Genomic DNA, 21,977 nt, shown 5'->3' with positions numbered 1-21,977 from the left:
ATCATCAAGTAGGAGCTGTTGTTTATTGTATTGCTGGTTTAAAATCTTAAGTTTTACAGCAATTCTTTTACTAATAAATTAGGAATGCTTGATGTTTTGGGGAGTGTTCTGGCACATACACGCACTGGGTGATCAGATCCTCAGACGTACCCCTAATGAAGTTATAACCTGGGCAGCATGAGGATACAGCTGTTGTTAATATATGGTCCTGCAGGTGGACCTCCATCATTGTCTAGGGGAAGCATCTCTGGGAGTTAAAGGTTAGTTTTGTGTCCATGCCCATTTAATCACAGGACCAATTTGGAGAGTGCCAACTGTGAAACAGACACCTGTCTGAAGGAAATGGACTCCACAAGACGAATTTACTGGAAAGGCTTTCACGTGCTATTTTCCATTATTAGTGACCATGGCCAAATTCCACTGCTGTTTTAGAGGTGAGAGGCTGTGCATACTTTTAGTTATGTGAAAACATCTAATTGATCTACCAGATTTCAAGGAAGACATTGTCATGAATGTTTTACCAAGAAGTACTTGATTGCTTTTTAAATTTACCACACACTGGATACATGACATAGCTCCAAATGGCAAATCTCTTTTTTTTGTCTGTGTGGGTTACTCATATTACCCTGAAAAGCAATCTCTCAAAATTCTAACTGGCTGATAAGTAATTTTATTTAGTATAGTCACAATTTAAAATAACTCCCTATAATCATTAGTTTAAAATTTTGGCAAGCAAAGTCAGAATTTCTAGATGCCAAAGGGACAGAAGGCACGAGAACTGGCAATCTGAGAATAGTGCCTTTTTTTAACATACTAATTTGGTCATATAGTATAAAATAGATTAAATTCCTTAAAAATCATTTTATGTTGTATATGTGGCGTATTTCCAATTATGCTACTATAAATATCCATACCTAGAAGCTATTACAAATTTTTTTAATTAGAACACATATGCAATTAAATATGTTCCAATTAGACAAATAAAGAACATATACATTCTTATTAAAGGGAGTATGTAAATATATTCTATGTGTTCATTCATGCATTTGTATGAATGAATTAAAAAATCTAAAAGACACTTTTCTATCTGTAGGATTGGGTAAACTTTTTTAAGACAATGAAATTTAATGCTAATTTTAGGTTTAGAAAGTAAAAACAATAACACACCAGACATTTTACTTTTAAAATTAGTATATAAAAGCATTTCCAAGCCATTATTTTGGACATATAAAGTACATAAAATATGAAATGTTAAGTGGTATAAGTTGCTTTAAAGTATTGTCTTGAATCATTATTTTAATATGACAAAGGAGGATTTGTTTTAAAATCCTAAATCTGTTAACATAGAATAGGTAACTTCTCATCTTAAAAATTAACATAAAGCATCACTTACTTTTGTTAAGATGTTTAATCTTGTTGATACATTTCTGTGAAAAGCAACACTGAGCAAACCTAGCCCATGTCATTAACCAGCACCCTAATGAACAGTTATCCTGTCCCAATTTATTAACAGCTGCTCAAAAATGTCGTAATTAATAGTTTCATTTATTTTTGGCAAACCTACAAAATGATAAATAGTTTTGTATCTGTTGCAAATTAGATCTCCTTCTCCAATAACAGATGACACTATGGGGAAGACTAAGCAAACTCAATCCTTGAACATCTTTTGATCTTTAGAAGATCAAATAAAGAATGGCTATAATTCTATTTGTTACAACTACCACACAACACAGTGATTTGTATCATCATATGAAAATGAATATGCTCTGTATTAAAGGAGATAGAAATGTTCTAGCCTGATGGAAGAAGGCTGACATGAATGTGTTTTTGTGTGAATGTGATGGGATTTGTTTTGATTCTCTGATGAAATCGATTGTCATTTTTTTCATTTTAGGAGACTCTTTACTACTAATCAGGCAAGATGACAGAAAAAAAAAGGTTGATTTCTTCCTCCTCACTATTAATTGCTAACATAAGAAACAGAACACACAGTATCCAGGGATTATCAAATTATTTGACACTAAGTAAATGAAAAATGTAATGCTACTAAAAACTAAGTAAAAGTGAATTAACACATGTTTTTAAAAGACATTTTATTCATTATTATTATCTTTTAAAATTTGTATTCCCTCATTTTTTAAAAAATTGTTTTTATTTATTTATTTGAGAGAGAGACAGAGATAGCAAGAGAGAGCATGAGCGGGGAGGAGAGGGAGAAGCAGACTCCCCGCTGAGCAAGGAGCCCGATGCGGGGTTCGATCCCAGGACCCTGAGGTCCTGACCTGAGCTGAAGGCAGACGCTTAACCAACTGAGCTACCCAGGTGCCCATAAAAGACACTTTAAAATATTAAATAGAATTGAATAATATCAACAATAAAAGTGTTTTTACTTAATTTCAAATTATATATCAGACAGTTGGGTGATTTAGCCTTTGTGCCTCCCCAGAGTAAATGACAGGACTCATGTAAGTAAAGAAGTACAGCAGATTACAAACAACAACAAAATCAGATCTAAAAGGAAAGGCATGACATGATCTAAATAATTCAATAAAACTGCTGTCAATTTTTGTCAAACTATCAGTCTTTTTGTACGGATTCTTAGAATAGTAAGGACTAATCATAAAGAGGTATTTAAAAAAGCAAGACATTTTTGAAAACGGCACGTCACTCAGAATCAGGCATCACTTAATGCATGTTTTACTCACTTTCAATTTGGGGAGCTATATTGAACTTTCTGGTACTAACCAAAGGTTATGACATGAGAAACAATATGAACAATAATAATAATTTAATTGGAGTTTTACATGAGGTGAAGGCAGAGGAAAAGAACTTCCTAACTTTGAGAAATATAAAATTATATTTGGCTGATGAAATAAAAAAATGGAAGGTTTGGGTATCAAGTCTGGAATTTAAGAGAAAGATATGGGTTGAAGAAATAAATCTAGATGTCACTGCTCTTTCTATAAAACACTTAGATGCACTGCCCCAAGGTTTAGCTGAGTGAGTGTGAATGTGTGTATGTGTGTTTCACTTTGGCTAATAATCTAGTGCATGCAATGACCACTCAAAAACTATGCCTGTTCACTAGTAAATATTGACAGTGATAGGGAGTAAGTACTGGTTTTCAAAAATTAGTTGTGTATGTTTTCATGCATTTATTTCTTGAAAGACTTTTGTGTTTCCCTAAGTTCTTATTTATGTTTTCAAAGGTTTTAAGATATATACGGAGATACTCATTCAATATTAGATGAGAAATGATATACAATAAACCTAAGACAAAATGCCACAGTAGGAAAATGGATAGAGAATTCTGAAGAAATAAAAGGATGCCAGAAAACAGAACCTCATAGACTAATCAAACGGAAGAATCAGATGTGAATAATCAGTAAGATATAAGCAGCACGGATGAATGTGAGACAGGAAACATACAACTTCAAGGACTGCAATGCAAAATCTTGGGCAAACACATCAAATAAATATAAGAGGATAATGTTATGATGAAAGTTTTTCACACCATTCAGTATCTGACATACCTGCTATATGAGAAGGCGCCCCGCAGGGAATAAAAATGGAGCAGCAAACTAAAAGGAAGATGTGTAAGACTAATGTCGTTTGAATCAATGAGATGACATTATAGCTCTGTTTATAATTAGAGTTTGTTTATATTAGTTTACATTATATCTGTGTTAAGAATCAGTCAAAAGTTTGATTACAGGACCTGTTGAGTATCACGTCTGAGAAGGAGAATGCTGATTATGTTTACAATAAACATATGAACAAATAAAGTGCTTTTATATTTCCTTAATAGCTTTCTGGATATGATGGAATGATGTGTTACGCTGAGCACTGTTGATGGCAGCTGAAGTGCGGAAGGATGTGTGGGGGGTGAGAAGCCAGTTATGAAATCCAAAGGAACAGGGATGCCTGGGTGGCTGTCGGTTAGGTGTCTGCCTTCAGCTCAGGTCATGATCCCAGGGTCCTCGGACCGAGTCCCGAGTCAGGCTCCTTGCTCAGTGGGGAGGCTGTTTCTCCCTCTCCTTCTGCCTCTGCCTCTCCCCCTGCTTGAGCTCTCTCTCTGACAAATAAAATTAAAAAAGGAAAGAAAGAAAGAAAGAAAGAAAGAAAGAAAGAAGAAAGAAAGAAAGAAAGAAAGAAAAAAGAAATCCAAAGGCACATCTACCCTTTTCAGAGGAAGAAGCACAGGCCCCCTTGAAAAACAGAGTCCGTTGTTGATGAGGTAGAGCTTCCCTAGAGAACGGATTGAAATTATCCAAATAGGTTGTTTGTTTGAAGGAGGCTTTCATAGGTTGTCACCTCTTTGGCACTGTTAGACATAAGACAGTCTCAGAGCTGGAAAAAACACAAGTCCCCTGCCCCCGTCACCGATTTAAAGAGCCTACATGAACATGAAAGTGGGTGTGGCAAAAAAAGGAGAAAACGCCATAAACTGGGTATCTAGAAAACCACCCAACTGCATTATAGTTAGTGGCCTCGGTAAGTAAGACCTTGAAACCCGGCTACGGAGGTCTCGAAAACTGCCGGCGGAGCTGAGGGTGAGAGGTACCACCCTCCAGGCGAAGCCATACTGTGCCGAGCTCCAGTGAGGAATGCCTACCTGAAGAGCACACTGTTGGCATGCGCTTCAGAGTCTCAGCTTTGAGTCATTAACAGCAGACCCCCTTCTTACCTGCCTGCTATGTTTTGGGAGTAAATGATCCCAAGATTTACTGGTTTAATGCATTACAGTTCTCTTCTCTAACCTTTATATTTCCTACAAGTTGAGAAAGGGAAGTGAAGTCACTCATCTAAAAGGGGTAAGAAAAGTCAAGAAGATACTGAAAATACTAGAAAGAAAATGGCTTTCAAGACAGCAACACAGAAAAATACATAGAAATAAGGAAGGTGAAGAATTTGTTTGTCTTGCAGTTAATAAAACTTGTAACAAAAATTAAACTCGAGTAAGTCTTTCTCTCTTTGTGCTTATTTCACCTTCACAAATTGTGCTATGCCTCACACAAATGTTACCCATAGAGACACAAGAAAATAAACTGCATCCACGGAACAAGACACAGAGGATATCCGAAAGGAATGCTCAAAGAACAAGGTGAGCTCTTGGAAATGAAAAGTGTAAGAGAATTCTTTTTAATTGATAAAAGGTTTGGGACATCACATTGATAAAACTGCCCAGGAATCTTTGAAGACAAGAATATATAAAAGAGACGTTAAGAAAAACTGGAGGCTCACTTGAGGGCACTTCCAACATCCAAATCCTAAGAGAGCAGGGGAAATGGAAACCACAGATAGGAGCAATGCCTTCAAAATCCTGAGGCAAAATGGCTCCCAACAGAATTCCATTCCCAGCTGAATCAATCAATGTAAGACTAGAAGAAATAGATTTTCAGACATGCAAAGTGCCACAGATTTAACCACGACTGTTCTCTTTCTCAGAAAGCTCAGGAAAAATAATGGCGTAGGGTCCAGGGAACAGGAAATCCCCCGTAGGAGAGATGAAGGACATCCCCGGGATGATAATGAAGAGAGATCACGGGACATCTGCTGTGTAGCAGATCCAGACAGCAAACAGTTGAGAATGGATCTGAGAAACCGACGGCTCAAAGACGGAGGCCACCCAGAAAAAGAATTGAGAGGAACTACACTTCTGCGTAGAGGTGGCTGATGAACGGGGGTGAGGCACACAGAAAACAAAGCGAATGAAAAACAAGACAGTTATCTCCATGACAACAGGAAAGTGATACATCTATGAATAATATTTACATACATAATCGCATTAATGCAAACAATGAATATTGATTTGGTCTAACGATTATGATATAGCTACTAGAAAGAGAGAAATGCAGATATGGGGTGCATGCGTGTGTGTGCGTGTGTGTGTGCGTGTGTGTGTGTGTGTGTGTGTGTGTGTGTGTGTAGGACGTACAGCTGGAAGTCAGTAGGTTATACCAAAGTAAGAACTTCAAGAAATAGTGATATAAGCATGTAATTTGGGTTGATACTAGAAGAAATGGCTAAAATGATATATATATATATGAGTATAGCGTATATATACTAAAAGGGTTGAAAATGGTTTCCTCTGGAGGGTGAAATTGGAGAATGGGGACAGACAGGGCTGGGGCCTGCTGTATTTTGTCATCAGTCTCATAGGATGATTTGACTTTCTAAACTAGGTACAAGAAAAATAGGATAAAAAAATAGTTGAACAAGTGCTTAGAAAACACACAGGTGGAAATAACAATACCATACTTGAAATAAGAGCTAATATTTGAGCTCTTCCATTTTAAATGCTTTATAGGCACTAACTCATCAATTCCTTACAACAGTGTTTATGAAGTAGGTAGGACTATTTTCCCTATTTCAGATACGTAAACTGAGGGACAGAGAAGTTAAGTATTTTGCTCAGGATCACCCAGCTTATAAGTGGTGAAATGGGGACTAGAGTCAGACACTCTAACTGTAGAGGTCCCCACAAGGACTCAATCAGAGCACTTTACTGCCGTATAATCAATTTTAAATGCATTCTACAAATATCTTATGTAATGAATATTTATTGCCCATGTATCAGGCATTGTTTTTGGTACTGGGGATACACCAGTGAGTAAAGCAAAGACCCTGCTCTCATGGAGCTTAAAGAGATTGTCCCTGTAACAGGGACAATCAGGAAGACAGATCAATCAGAGTTTGATGGGTTTGGTGGAGAATGAGCCTCTTTTACACTGAGCAGGGACTCGAAGGAAATGGAGAGCAAGCCATAAAGATAGCTGAAGGGAGAGGGGACAGCATGTGCAAGGGCCCTGAGACGTAAGTGGGGTTGGTGTGCTGGGGAAATAGGACAGAGGCCCCTGTGCAGGAGGGGGTGAGTAAGAAGTGAAGTGGGGGACGATGTTAGGGAGGAAGCAAAAAGGTCTGGGCCAGGTCACAAACGGCCTGGAAGGCCAACATAAAGACCTTGGCTTTTACTTGAAGATTTTATTTATTTATTTGAGAGACAGAGAGGGAATGAGTGGCGGGGGGAGAGGGGAGGCAGAGGGAGAGAGAGCAAGAGAAGCAGACTCCCTGCTGAGCAAGGAGCCCAACGCAGGGCTCACTCCCAGGACCCCAGGACCATGACCTGAGCTGAAGGCAGACGCTTAACCAAATGAGCCACCCAGGCGCCCCCAAAATTTTTTTAAAAGATCTTGACTGAGGTGTAGTTGACATAAGAAAAATGCACAGTTAAAGTGAACAACTGGATAAGTTTTGACATAGGTCTATACATGTGAAACCATCATCACCCTCAAGATAATGAAGATATCCATCATCCCAAGAGCTTCTTTATGCCCTTGGGAACCCTTCCCTCCAGTTCCTTCCTGGCCCTGTCCCATGCCCATGCTATACAACTCATCTGCTTCCTGCCAATTTAACATGCTATTGCTGTCCACTGTTTTAGATTGTCTTTTGAAAAGGTCTATGAATCACACGTCATTATCACTTTATATAAACAATGGTTGTTTACATTTACTTACATCTTTATCAGTTTATTGGTTTTGCATTCATCCTTGAATCTCAGACTTTTCTTGTGAGATAGTAATATAAGCATGTAATTTTTTTTGGAAACACATCCTTTATAAATTCTTCTAGCCAATGTCTGTTGGTAGTAAATGTTCTTAGTTTATGAAAATCTGAAAATGTGTCTACTTCACTTCTGTACAGAAAGATGTTTTTCTAGGTACACAGTTCTAGGTTGTCAGTGTATGTTCACTTAGAACTCTGAAGATGAGTCCACTATGTTCTGGTTTCCTTGTTGCTACAGAGACATCTGATGTATAGCTACCATTCCTTTGTAGGCAATTTGTCCTTTCTTTCTGGATTCTTTTATCAAGATCTTCTCCTGTTTTTGGTGTACTACACTATACTACTGGGTGTAGATTTCTTTTTTCTTTTTTAAAGATTTTATTTAATTATTTGAGAGAGAGAGCAAGTGAGAGAGAGCATGAGTGGTGGGGACAGGCAGAGGAAGAGCAAGAAGCAGACTCCCCGCTGAGCAGTGAGCCCTATGCAGGGGTTCGATCCCAGGACTCTGGAATCATGACCTGAGCGGAAGGCAGATGCCCAACCGACTGAGCCACACAGGCACCCCTGGATTTCTTTTTATTTATTCTACTTAGTATTCATTGTGTTTCTGTATGTGTATCTGTGGATTTATAACTTTCACCAGCTTTGGGAATTCTTAGCCAGTATCTCGTTAAATATCGTGTGTGTGTGTGTGTGTGTGTGTGTGTGTGTGTGTGCTAAACCCTTCTATATTCTTCATCAAAGACTCTGATTAAATATATCTTAGACTTTTTTTTGTGTCTCTTAACCATTCTCATTTTTCCATCTCCTTGCATTTCTATGCTATATTCCAGTCTATTTCTTCGGCCACATCTCCATTTCACTAATTATCTCTTTAACAACCATATTTCTCATCTCTAACCTATACATTTTTTTCCCATTTTGCCTGATTAATTCCAATAGTGAGCTGTTGCCTGCTCATTTTATTTCTATAAATATTTCATTCATAGTTATTTATAAACTATATACATTTTATACAGATTATTGTTATAATTTTAGGAGCTGACAATCTTAGGGGTAAATATATTGATTTTATGTTGACTATCACTGATGGTCAACTTACATGTTTGACAGTTTTTGATTGTCTAAATTAGGTAGGCATGCTTACATAGGATTTACATTCGCTTCTTCAGAGATCGAGTGGGTTCTCAGTTGAGGTTACTTTGTAGGACATTATACTTTAAAGCTCTATTGCTTGCTCGGGAAAGTTAAACACAGCAGCTAGCACCCTACCAATGGGAAACCATGGGATGCAATTTATCTGAGGTCAGTTATCTTGTTAAAAATTCAGTAAGTGTAAATCCCAGGGTGGTAGTTCTGATCAATATTCTGATGGCCATTTTCATCTAAATAAAAATTAAGTCTTCAGAAACACCACAAGCAAAATTTGAAAATATACATCTAAAACAACCGACTGGGACAAATTCTTTCTGTTGAAGGAAAAAAAAAAATAACACTGACTCAGCAATATAAAACGATTAAGAACCCAGAAGCACTTCTTAAGAAGAGTATATTTTCTATAGACTCATTTATATATTATTAGAATATACATGTTGCTCTCTCATAAGGTCTAAGTACCATGTAAGTTTAGGGGAAAAAGATTAATTCTACTTTTTTAAATGAAAAACTAAAATGATCATTCTAAATCCTGAACTAGTATTCATTAGTTATAAGAAACAGAAATTTTCTTTTCTTTCAAAAATTCACTATTTTTCACCACCTTTTTTTTTTTTAAAGTTTATTTATTTATTCATGAGAGACAGAGAGAGAGAGAGAGAGAGAGAGAGGCAGAGGGAGAAGCAGGCTTCCCGCGGAGCAGGGAGCCCGATGAGGGACTTGATCCCAGGACCCTGGGACCATGACCTGAGCCGAAGGCAGACGCTCAACCATCTGAGCCACCAAGGCGCCCTTTTCACCACCTTTTTAAAAACAGAAATAAAACGCCATCTCTCTGTTCATTACTAGTAATCCTGAAATAGATTCTAAAAACAATGGGTGAAATATTTCACACTGGTTCTTTAGAAAGCAACTTCAAAGGCAACTCAGCTGTCACTCATCCCTTCATACTGGTAGGGGGAAAAGGAAGGCACATGACTTAATGAGCATAATTAAAAAGTGATTCTGAATGGCTTACCTGCTGCCTGTTTTCACAGAACAGTTTTTCTTGTGTCCTCTCTCAGCTCGGTTATCTCTCAGAAGCTGATGCTATACAAAGTGTTAAGACAAAGTTATAAAAACAAAAATATTTTCATTATATTATTTTGTAAGTAGAAGGGTGTTCCTCCCACGCAAAGGGGCACCATTTGCGCACTTGCGTTGACTTTTTTCCCCCCTACTGGTTTCTCTCACAACAAAGACCACTACTTTTACAAGAGATGCCACCGACACTCTTGTAACAAAAGTGTTAGCAAGGGCTGCCAATCCAACAGTTCCCTGACAGCGAAACCGCTCTGATTGTCAGTTAAAATACCGCCCAGAGCTGGAGGTTCTAGAACTCAGTCTTTATCCTAGATCTCTGGAGTAGTCCTGGTTAAAGTAACATAACCTCTTGCCAATGGCCTCTACAACTGAATTCAGCTGTGAACTTTTTGAGACTGTCATTTACGCTGACATGAAAGATCCAATATTTTCTCTGTATCTACTGGCCTAACATGGTAAAGAAACACACTTAAAACATTCGTTTTCAAAGAAATTATTGGCTTGGAAATATATAATTAGAAAGCATGTATATACATTTGATTGCCTCCTCAAAATGCCTCACCATCCACTTCCTTTCACACTTGCTTTATCCTAACTAATTGGAAAGAAAAAAAACCCCGGGGCAGTCAATACTCTTTACTGTGTGTTCGCTCAAACTGTAGCTTACCTTATTTAGGCAGAAATATAATTATACACAAGACTGGGCCAAAAGAAGTTGCACAGCATATTAGAAATATTATATTAGAATATTGTCAGAAACCCTAACAAAAATAGAAATCTTAAAAGTACTAATGCAGGGATAGATCTAGGTTCTAATCCCAGCTGTGCTTGTAATTAACAAGTTACGAGGTTTTAAATAACAGATTGGCCGTTTACAAACTGGCTAGTCTTAGGCAAAGTACTTAACCTCCGAATCTATCTGTAAAATGGAGATAATATTATCTACTGACATGGTTGCCGTGTTAAACAAGATAAACCAGGTAAAATGCTTAGCGCTATGTCCAAAACATAAGAAGCGCTGAGCAAAACGGTTCAAATGCTACCATCATGATTATAATTAATGAGCCTGGCTGTCAGGGGGTATTGTCTGACCAGTATCAATACCTTTTTAGAAAAAAATTTAAACTATTTAATGACATTGGAATCAACTATTAGTGACATTTGGCCATCTTTGAGAGGAAACAGAACTTAATCAGATCATCAAGAATGTAGTTAGATCATTTACTTATTCTTTCAGGACTGTCTTAACTAAGTACATGTATCTTAAATTTCTCTTAAATATCTACTTCTTTCCTTCCCCAACACTACCATCCTCATCCAGACCATCATTTTCTCTTACTTGAAATGGCCTCCCTCCAGACTCACTCCTATTCAATCTCTTCTCCACACTGCAGCCACTAATTCCACGATTAGATCTGGTTACATTACTCTCTGCAGATAAACCCCAAATCCTGTACAAGGCTTTCACGGCCCTTCATGATTTGATTACACTTCTCAACTCCTAATTCATTATGCTTCCTCCTACCCCAACCTAACCTCCCTACTTTTTTTTTTTCTTCTTCTTTTTTAAAATTTTAATTCCAGTATAGTTAACATACAGGTTCTATTAGTTGCAGGTGTACAATATAATGATTCGACAATTCTATACATTACTCAGTGCTCATTGCGATAAGTGCACTCTTCTTCCTCTGCGCCTGTTCCACCCATCCTTCCACCCACCTCCCCTCTGGTAATGGTCACTAACCCCCTTCTTCCTAAGTGACATATCCCCACCATACTGAACTTTTTAGCTTGCGGTGTGTACCACATTCTCGCTCACCTTTGGCCCCTTGCTTCCAGTTATTCATTCTGCTTGCATCTCCACAGTCCAGCACAGTGTCTGGTAGAGTTTTAGTTCTCAATAACTATTTGTTGAATGAATGAATGATTGAAGTGTAATACAGAAATAGGGAGTGAGATCTAGTATCTGATAGGTAGCTGAAGCACTATCTCATTATTACTACGTGTAGAAAATGGCAACCATTTATCTTAAGTCCATTAATCTGAAAGTGTTTCAATTTAGAAACACTTCGTACCATGAAAACGAAATTGTTTCTGAAAATAAAAATAATTAATTACTTCGGCATTTCTAAGTCTAGTGCCTTTTACAAACATATATACAAACCAACATTTGTGACACAGATAGCCAGAGGTGAGATGATAAAATCTCTACATCCACCTGAAATTAATAGTAGTGGTTAACTAACTTTTCTAATTTTAAGATAAACGACAGATACGTGAACGCTGTTTCTGCAGTTTGTGTTAAAACAGTTACAGCAAAGAACTCAAAATTCCAAACACAACATTCTGAAATAAGAAAAGAATTCTACAGTTTAATTTTGAAAATGCAACTATAATGACCAAAATAAATATTAGACTGTACCTACTAGGTCTGGATAGTTCTCAGAGAGGCTACCACTTGGATCAACTTAAATGAGATAGCGCCTTCTCTGAACTCTGATGTAGAGCTCCTTCTATGAGATTCATATGAGAATTTCTTCTCTTCCTCAAATTTATAGTTTTGATGGGCTTTGTATATAAAAGGAGACAAATATCAGAATTATTTAATACATATACTTCTATATTAAAAAGCCATCACAAATTTCCTCACTTTATCAATAAAACTATAAATCTAGGTGCATCTTTGCAAATTTAAAATCAAACCAAGATAAAAAAATACAAACTCAGATCTACGGGTCATGAATCCAGTGAGTTAACAGAGGGGGCTAGATCTTTTAAGGGGCAAAGGAGAAAAAATTAATCCAGAATGTTATTAGAATAGAAAACATATATTTATATTTGAAATTCTCAACACATTTCTGCTATGCCCCAAAGAAAAAGAAAAAGGATGGCAGGGTGGGTTGGGGTAGGGGGCTGAGTCAGGTCATGAGTTCATGGTCAAAGACACAAGGATCCTTGAGCTCTGCTCTACTAAGCGAGAGTAGCTCATCAGGTTTTGAGAAATTACTCACTCTTCTTACTGATTATTCTTCTCTTTCCTTGGACTACTATCAGTGTCACAAGTGAGGTCAATTTTCAAGATTCTGACTCAACCACATCAACTCTGTTTAATAACAGAACTTCTGAATATGGTGCGAAGTGCTTCTTACCTTCCAACTTTCAGATTGCTGGACTTAGGCCAGATGGAGACACAATTCCCTGATTAGTGACCTGCAGACGTATATTAAAAAATGACTCATATAAGAATTACATTAAAATTCATAAACACAAAACCTAGTACAATGTGAGGCTTACAAAAGGTTCACAATTTTTTAAAACTACTGAATTAAACCAGGAAGAGAAGTATTCCTTGTGGATGATGGTTCTTCCTATCAGAAAGGGAGCTGGGAATTTCTGAGGATCTTCATAATATTTTTACAAGATTATTAAAAGTTTAAAATCCCTAACACAAGAGAAGCCAAGAGAAGAATTCTTCCCCAGCAATCCTCACTTTACCACCTGATATTCAGAGGCATTTGCTCAGGAGTATTTCTGTTAGCAGCCACTTCTCAGTAATTTCTCAAACGTCTACAGAAGAATTTTAAGTCTCCTCACACGTGGGTTCTCGGTGTCCTCACCCTAAAGGGACAACTAAGTGATATCTAAACTGTTGTCTATGATTCCTTAAGATACTTGTGAATTCAGTCAAAATGTCAAATCATTAGATTTTCAAAGAGGAAAAATGAGAATTAAGTAAGACCCCCCCCCGCAATGATGCTTCACATAACTGTCTCTCCTTCCTTCCATTTCTGAACTGACTTTATTTCTCTTCTGGGGCCTTTATAACTGCCCTCTCTGTGGTTTTCTCAAACATTTTACAACATACTGTGTCATTATTGCTTTTCTGCCCCAGATTATAACCACCACAGGGGAAAAGCTACATTGTTTTTCTAAATGTCCTCTTTCATAGAGAGTATCTGATAGAAAATGGCTGATGAATAATAGTTATTTACTGAATGTGTAATAAAAGAGTGAGAAGTACACATGCTGTCAATGGATATGGGATAGAGCACTAAAGAACAGAAAGAGGAACTGCAAGGCAGGGGAAGTAGAAAGGGGTGGGATTTCAAAAAAAGTGGCAGTAATGTTATCCTTTCCTTATGTTGCTAAGTTGGTATGGGAAAAAGAAAAGGTGTGCATGCATGCTAACAGTCATTCATTCAACAACATAGTGGAGGATTTTACATTTCTTCACAGTTTTGCATTTTATCACTTGCACTGAGATTTATTTAGCAAAGTTTGCTGTGCTAGAGTTAGATTTGCATGGAATTAAGAAATTTGTATCTCTCAAAAGGTAAATGGTCTCTGTGTGGTTTGTGTATGTACACCCAGGTATGGTCATTCCTCAGTATTCACGGATTCCATATTTACAATATGCCTATTTGTTAAAATTTCTTTGTACTGCCAAGATCAATACTTCTGGCACTTTTGCAGTCCTTCACAGACATGCGCAGAGTGGTAAAAATTTGGGTCAGCGGTTCTGAACGCTCTCAGCTGAGGCCTGACAAGGCGATCCTTTGCTTCGTGTTTCAGCACTCATAGTATAAACAAGTATCTTTTATTGTAGTCTGTTTAGTGCTATGTTTTTTTGCATTTTTGTGTTCTCCTTTTTGATTTTATCATTTAAAATGGCCCCCAAGTATAAAGCTGAGGTGCTGAAGTGTTCCTAAGTGCAAGACTGTCAGGGACCTTACAGAGAAAATACGTGCATTAAACAAGCTTTCTTCAGGTATTCAGAATCAATGATATATGTATTAAATAAGGTATCATTAAACATAAACACACATCAAACAAGAATATGTATTGATCAGGAAATGAAAATGCTGTGACCTCTCAGGAACCAAATCATATATTTCCCTAGGAGCAGTGTTTTGGTATTTGCTACTTTAGTGTTCACATCGACTTTATAGAACATAGCTACTGTAGATAACAGGAATCAACTGTACTCATTAATTAATGACCTACATTAAAGACAGAAATCTGAAATCATGTATCAAAGTTTAAACAAAAGGCAGATTCAAAAATTGGTCAGAAAGATTTCGAAAATTAAAAACAATAAGGAATTGCTCAACTTTCTTCTCTTTTTGATATTAGCATTGGTTGATTGTTAACTTCAGGAAAAAAAAACTTGGCTGGAAGCAAGCAGTTATACTGTGATATGAAAGACAACTTTATAACATTACTTTAGTATTTCTAAAGGGTAGGAAAGGAGCTTTAAAAAACTGTATTTTGGGATAATCTATTCTTTAGAAATAATGGTCCATATTATTTTATTAATGTGAGAAGTATCTTTAAAGGGGAAAATCACTCTTATGGAAAAGGGCAAGTTTACAAAATACCATTAAAGCTGAATTTACGTGATATTTTTCTTTAACTAGGCTCATGCATATTAAGAAATTAGTATAATTTATAGTGAAGTATTTGGCACCTTCCTTTTATAAGTAAAAGGAACTATGGTATACACAACCAATTGTGGCTCAGCTTAAGAAATAAAACATCATGAATATATTAATGTTACCAATTACCATTACAAAGTACAGCCCCCTCTTTCCCTACCTACCTACCTACCTACCTACGCTTTGCAGAAAATGATCCCTGTGGATATGAGGTTTTTCATTCTCATGTATGTAAAGGTATTTCTTACATACCATATTTTTGGCCCACTTAACAACTTTTATAACTCATAATGAAAAAAATCAACAAGGATGCCAAGTCTAAAATGCATATGCTTTAAAACTTATTAAAAACTTAAGACCTAAATTACCATAGCATGCTGCGGAGAGAAAACTAATACATTCAAGGGAAAAAGAAAGAAAGTACTCATTTTATATGTAAAGGTCACTAAAATGAATGTCAAGTCCTTGTAAAGGTGACTAATCATTGTGCTGCCATGTATACTAGTGAGCAATAAAAAAAAATCATGGAAAAATATAACATAAACTTGTAAGAAACTATTACCACCTTCTAAACTTCAAAAATAAAAATATTCTTTTGCTGGTTATTTAATACAAATCAATTTTTTCAGTATATGTCCTATCTTGCTACCTTAACTTTGTGAAAAACAATAATATAAATTGTGAAGTCCTATAAACAAGTGAATCCCACAGCCTTTCTGTGGAGGTGACATTCATGACAGGGGAAGGTGGTGGTAAGGGAGCGTTCTGATGATTACTGAGGATGATTCATTTGGTTAGTATATTAAGCACAGGCACCATCAACTCCTTTTTAAATAAGCTGGGATTTATATCTTTTCTCATAGAGCTGATCTACTACCTTGAAGGGAGATAGTTAAATACTTGAAAGAGACTAAGAAACTTCCTTTTGGATTAGAATGTTCCTTACCTGGCCATGCTCTGTCCTAGCGCCAGGGCTAAACCAATGGCTGCAGAGGAAAGAGAAAAGGAGTTAGCATGAACCTAACTAAAAGCACATGCGCTCACATGATCAGTCTGCATGTGCTTTAAGAAATGTATTCGCCACCAGCAATGGAGCCTTAAATATGCTTTATTTTAATGGATGTTTCATGTAATTCTAGACTTACACCAATTTTGACAGAATTGTAAGAGTGCTCATAACCAGTAATTTTCAATTTAATAAGCAAACTCAGTTAGAATTACATTTCCATTTAATTATGTTAACATAAACTGCTGGGACTGTATTCATTTTATGAATCAATTCTGGTTATAAAATCTTCAAATGTTATCATTTACCACAACTTAATTATAGCATCGTTACAACAAATTATGACCTTTGGATTGCTGGAGTTTTAAAAAACATTAAAAATACCAGAATATTATATCCTCTGGCTATGCCCCCAGGAACAATCACACAAAGCCCTTGATGTGAATTCTGGAGCATCAGCTGGAGGTAGGTACCTTGAACCTGTTCCTTCCATTGTGGTAACAACTTGGCTTGGCTGAGAACAAGTTCAACAACAACATTCAAAATATAGAAGTCGCTGCACAGTTGACGCCTTCCCTTCTCGTGTTGTCCTTGCCCGGAATGACCCACCCACAACGCTTCAGCTGCTCCTTGGATCATCAGTAGTGACCCATCTGGGGATACCTTTTCAACTTCACAACTGGGGAGTTGTGATAGCTGTGTGCCTAGTCCTTTGGCAGTATTCTGCATTAAAATGACTAATAAACATCAAGGAATAGGAAATAGAAACGCTGTGGCAAATAAACCACTAAAAGCCCACAGAGAATGATACCAATGTTATTATTAATGTTATTTGTTTTTTCAAGAACAATAATATTGAGTACTTGTATTTACCAAGCACTCTTTTGACACATGACAGTGTATTATTTCCTATCCTCATTAAACTCTTATAAGGTTATTCTCATATTCCAGGTGCAGAAATGAGGCATAGACATTAGGCTATTTGCCCACGGTGTGCATCCACCATACCATACTGCAGAAGGACAAGACACATTAAAAGGGCAGATTTCCTAAGACTTCTATGTAATCTCTAGCCTCTGTGGTACTAACACCTGGGAATAAACAGCCCCTACATTAACAGGATTTGTCTCTGCTCTTACTGGAACACTTCTCAAGCTCATAGACGGTGATGCTCTTTGGCAGGTCACATTCTACCTTGATGTGGAATGGACACTTTTGGTATCTGTAAATGACATCTCGATTGATTACCAACTAGAAACAAACTATTTACTGCAGTTACCCAGACAACTTGACTAATATTTATTTCTCCCCTGCTATGGATTGTGCCTTTATATGACCAATGTATGATTTACTAAATCATGATGTGTAAGTGATCCATTCAGAGTTCAAGACAGAAGAGCAGATTTAATAGAACAGAAAAAAAAATCATTGATATGTTTTCAGATTACACATTATAATTAACTTTTGAGAAACAGCCACTCTTTGTTGTTTTAGTATCGTATCAAAGAATATCCACAATGATCTGAAATGAAAAGGCTATTAAAATACTCCTTCCTTTTCTTATCTACTATGTATCTGTGTGAGGCTGGATTTTCTTCATATGCTTCAACCAAAACATCTCACCACAGGTTAGAAGGGGAAGCAGCAATGAATCTAAGCTGTCATCTATTAAGCCAGACATTAAAGTGATTTTGTGCAAACAATGGCACGTTCTAATTTTTTGGGTGAAAAATGTCATTAGTTTTCATAAAAATATGCTATATATGTTAACATGTAATGGGCTTACCACAGATTTATATATACATATTTTTTAGAGAGAGTGTGCATGTGCACGCACACGTGCACGTACACATTCATATGTGCACAAGAGTGGGGGTGTGGAGGGACAGAGGGAGAGGGAGAGAATCTTAACCAGCCCAACACAGGGCTCAATCTCACGATCCTGAAATCTTGACCTGAGCTGAAATCAAGAGTTGGACGCTTAACCGACTGAGACACCCAGGCGCCCCTGGGCTTACTATGTTTTTTAACAAATACATAAATACCACTAATATTCTTTTTGTTACAAACCGAGTCTTCATCTAGCTAGTTCACTAGCCCAGTGAATGGCAGCACCAACCTTCCAGTGGACGACTAAACTCAGCTTGGACACCTTTCTTTTTCATATTCAAACCATCAGCAAATTACAACTTTTCTTGTACCTACTAACTTGAATCCATTTATCATACTGCAGAGCTAGAGTGCTGCTTTGAAATTCAAATTTTGAATATTTAGTTATTTACACCCTTACCTCAAGCAAACAAATAAACAAACGGAAACTGAAGTCTGACGGGGCTTTCCACTGCTTTCCACTGCTCTCAGGAGAAAGAATCCCTAAATGGCCCACCAGGCTTAGCATCATCAGTCCTTGCTTACCTTCCTCCTGTCTCACCGAATACTCCCTCTTTCACATTCTGTGCTCACTCACTAGCATTCCTTTCGTTGTCTGAACACAGAGCTATTCTCTCTGCTTGAAATGCTCTTCTCGTCACTATTCCCTTAATTCTTGGAAGTTTCATCTCGGGCTTGTGGTCCTTAAGGAAGCCTTCCTTATCTCCATGTTTAGTTCAAATTCTTTTTTTTTTTTTTTTAAGTTCTCTTTGAGAGGGGCACTTGGGTGGCGCAGTCGGGTAAGCCTCCGACTCTTGGTTTTGGCTCAGGTCACAATCTCATGGTTGTGAGATCAAGCCCCATGGTGGGCTCTGTGCTCAACGTTGAGTCTGCTTGAGAGTCTCTCCCTCTCCCCCCGCCTCTCCCACTTGCACTCTCTGTCTCTTTCTCTACAATAAATAATAAATCTTTATTTAAAAAAGTTCTCTTTTAGAGTACTTAGCTCACTATATAATAATGCATTTGTATGTCAGTATATAAGTACACACTTAATGTGTGTGTCTATTTTCTCTATTAGGGTGCGCCATGAGAACAGCGATGCTGTCTTGCTCATTACTACAGACCGACCACCCAGCACATAGTAGGCCTCACAGATATTTTCTGAATGGATGGATAAATGAATGACTTGAGATATAGGGCAGAGTTTTAACAACTAGAGGCACCAAGTGATTCTACGAAATGAGAAGAATAACAGCACTGGCTTAAGTGGTCTTCCAGATTCTCTTGGGGTCTCATGTTCTGTGGACCAGAAGACCAGGATGTAAAGACACTCCTCATTCATTCATTTTTTTCCCTATGAAACAAAAAGTCAATTCTAAAACTGCTTCAACTATGCTCAAGGGAGCCTTCATTTCTTTTTTGAAACTGCAAAGGTAAATCCAGGAGGTTCAGACTGGTGTGCTTGCTAAATCATGGGTTTTAGAATCTGAAAGATCTAAGTTTGAACACAGGCGCCGGCACTTCCTCGCTAGGTGAACTGTGACAAATTACTTTTATTTTCTGAGTGTGGGTGCAATACTGGGTTTTAGAGGAAAAATATATATTTCGTTATTCCGATGATCAAAATGTATTTCTCAGATATATCTGGTCTTATTCCATGGTTCCTGGCTCACAGCTCCCAAAACCCTTGGAATTTCCAAGGGTTGAGAGTGACACATTGTTATGTTAATGAAGTGGCTTTTGGACTTTACCTGAGGCTGGGAGCTAGCTGCCAGGGGAGCCAACTAGGTGATTAGGGGGTTGGATTTTTCAGTCCCAATTCCTGACCTCTGGGGAGGGGAGAGGGCTGGAGGCTGAATCAATCCTCAAGGCCAGTGATTTAATCAATCATGCCTATGTAATAAAGCTTCCATAACAATCCAAAAAAAGCAAGGTTCAAAAAGTTTCCAGATAAGGGAAGAGGTGAAGATGCAGGGACAGTGGCATATATCTGGATAGGACGTGAAAGCCCCACACCCCCTCTCCCATACCTGACCCTGTGTATCTCTTCCATCTGGCTGTTGCTGAGTTACATTCTTTTCTAATAAACTGGTAATCTAGTAAGTAAAACATTTCTCTGAATTCTGTGAGCAAATTAAATAAACTCAAGGAGGGTGATGTGATGTGGGGACCTCTGATTTATAGCCAAAGTCCAATTGGTGTCCTAAGGTGGAGGCAGTCGATAGAACCTCCAATTTGTATCTGGTGGGTCAGAAGCACAGGTAACAGCCTGGACTCAACCCACAACCCACAACCCTGTGCCATCTGATGCTATCTCTGGGTACCTAGTGGCAAAACTGAGTTGAAGCAGGACAGCCAGTTGGTGTCCTGGAGATTTGCTTGTTGTCGTGAGGAAAAGCCAGTGTCAGAAATGAAGTGTTCTGTATGAGTGTTAAAGAAGACACACAGGAGGGGTGTGTAGCTGTTTCAGTATATTAAATGTCTGCCCTCAGCTCAGGTCATGATCCCAGGGTTCTAGGACTGGGCCCCACATCAGGCTCTCTGCCTGGGGGGGAAGCCTGCTTCTCCCTCTCCTTCCCACTCGTGCTATCTCTTGCTATCTCTGTCTCTCTCTCTCTAATAAATAAATAAAATCTTAAAAAAAAAAGACATACAGGAGAGGGAAAAGTAGGAGGGAAAAATCTGAGTTTTTCCATTATATTTGGCTTCTTCCTCATCTATACAATAAAATTAATCCCACTTCTCTTACAGCCTTGGGAAGCTTAAACAAGGCTAAGAACCTGGAATAGAGGAGGTGTTTAGAATAAATATTCATTTTCTTCTCCTATAGTACACAGTGGAATACAGTAATATGTGAACTTTTATTCTGTGAATTTTTGTAATAACTACCTATTTATTCCCAAATGTCAGTAGATACACTAGTGTTCATGCGTAATATTTACAGGTTCTCCCAACAGTTTTAGCATGTTATCATACATAATAGATGCTGATTACACTGTTTTTTTTTTTTATTGACTTTTGGTTGAATAAAATATACCATGTGACTTTCCAAAAGTCAAATTATCTATAAAATGGGGGTGTTATGACTGCTTCAGAGAGGCAGTAAAAACACTGTAGTGGTGCATATGAAAATACTCTGGAAAATACAATATGCTATCCAAATAAAACATTATCATCATCATCATCATCATCCTAAAATGTTTTACACCTAGTTTAATAATTTTTCTGTATTTTACATAAGTACCTTATAAAAATATCTTACATAAAAGACTGTTCTTATCCTTATTCCAGAGATAAAAATTAAGATACTTGTAAGCTAAAATGACTTCCCAAGAGAATCACAGTAAATCAGAGGAGTATATATATATCCAGTATATTTTATTTATCTCAATCTGAAGTTAAAGCCACTTTTACTTTTATAAAGCAATAGATGCTAAATTTCAAAGTATGAAAGTATTCCCAATGAACTAACCTTTAATCCAGGCAAATCTTGCTTTAAGCAAACTCGATATTTATACAAAAGATAAAATAAAGTGTAAATATTAGCTTTATAAAGGAATTCATCATAGGATTACAGGTAGTTACCCACTTGCATTTAAAATAAGTTTTGATTTACATATAATGCCTCAGGTAAATGTCCTATACTTTAAAATGAAATAAAAGCAAATATAAATATCATTTTAAAAATCAGTTAATAGGGTGCCTGGGTGGCTCAGTGTGTTAAGCATCTGCCTTCGGTTCAGGTCATGATCCCGGGGTCCTGGGATCGAGCCCCGCATGGGGCTCCCTGCTCCTTGGGGAGCCTGCTTCTCCCTCTGCTTCTGCCTCTCTCTCTCTCTGTCTCTCACGAATAAATAAAA

General features: G+C 37.4%; 1 protein-coding gene across 4 annotated transcripts in view; it reads right to left on the bottom strand.

Annotated features, from left to right (window-relative positions):
- GPATCH2 (G-patch domain containing 2) overlaps nucleotides 1–21,977 on the bottom strand; it is a 173,202-nt gene that overhangs the window by 35,047 nt on the left and 116,178 nt on the right. For 3 of the 4 annotated variants that reach the window (XM_025892263.2, XM_025892264.2, XM_025892265.2), the window contains exons 7-8: nucleotides 16,189–16,228; nucleotides 9,743–9,813 (exon numbers count right to left, since the gene is read on the bottom strand). The exons of the other annotated variant lie outside the window; for it this stretch is intronic. In XM_025892263.2, coding sequence (XP_025748048.1) covers nucleotides 9,743–9,813; nucleotides 16,189–16,228 — 111 coding nt within the window. The remainder of the gene's footprint in view (nucleotides 1–9,742; nucleotides 9,814–16,188; nucleotides 16,229–21,977) is intronic. 4 annotated transcript variants of the gene reach the window in all.

The sequence above is a fragment of the Callorhinus ursinus genome, unplaced genomic scaffold, assembly GCF_003265705.2.
Source record: "Callorhinus ursinus isolate GAN/ISIS: 27379988/994484 unplaced genomic scaffold, GSC_fseal_2.0 scaffold54, whole genome shotgun sequence".
Taxonomy (NCBI): Eukaryota; Metazoa; Chordata; class Mammalia; order Carnivora; family Otariidae; genus Callorhinus; species Callorhinus ursinus.
Note: the sequence above shows the minus strand (reverse complement) of the source record. Positions and strands in the feature narration are given on the sequence as shown.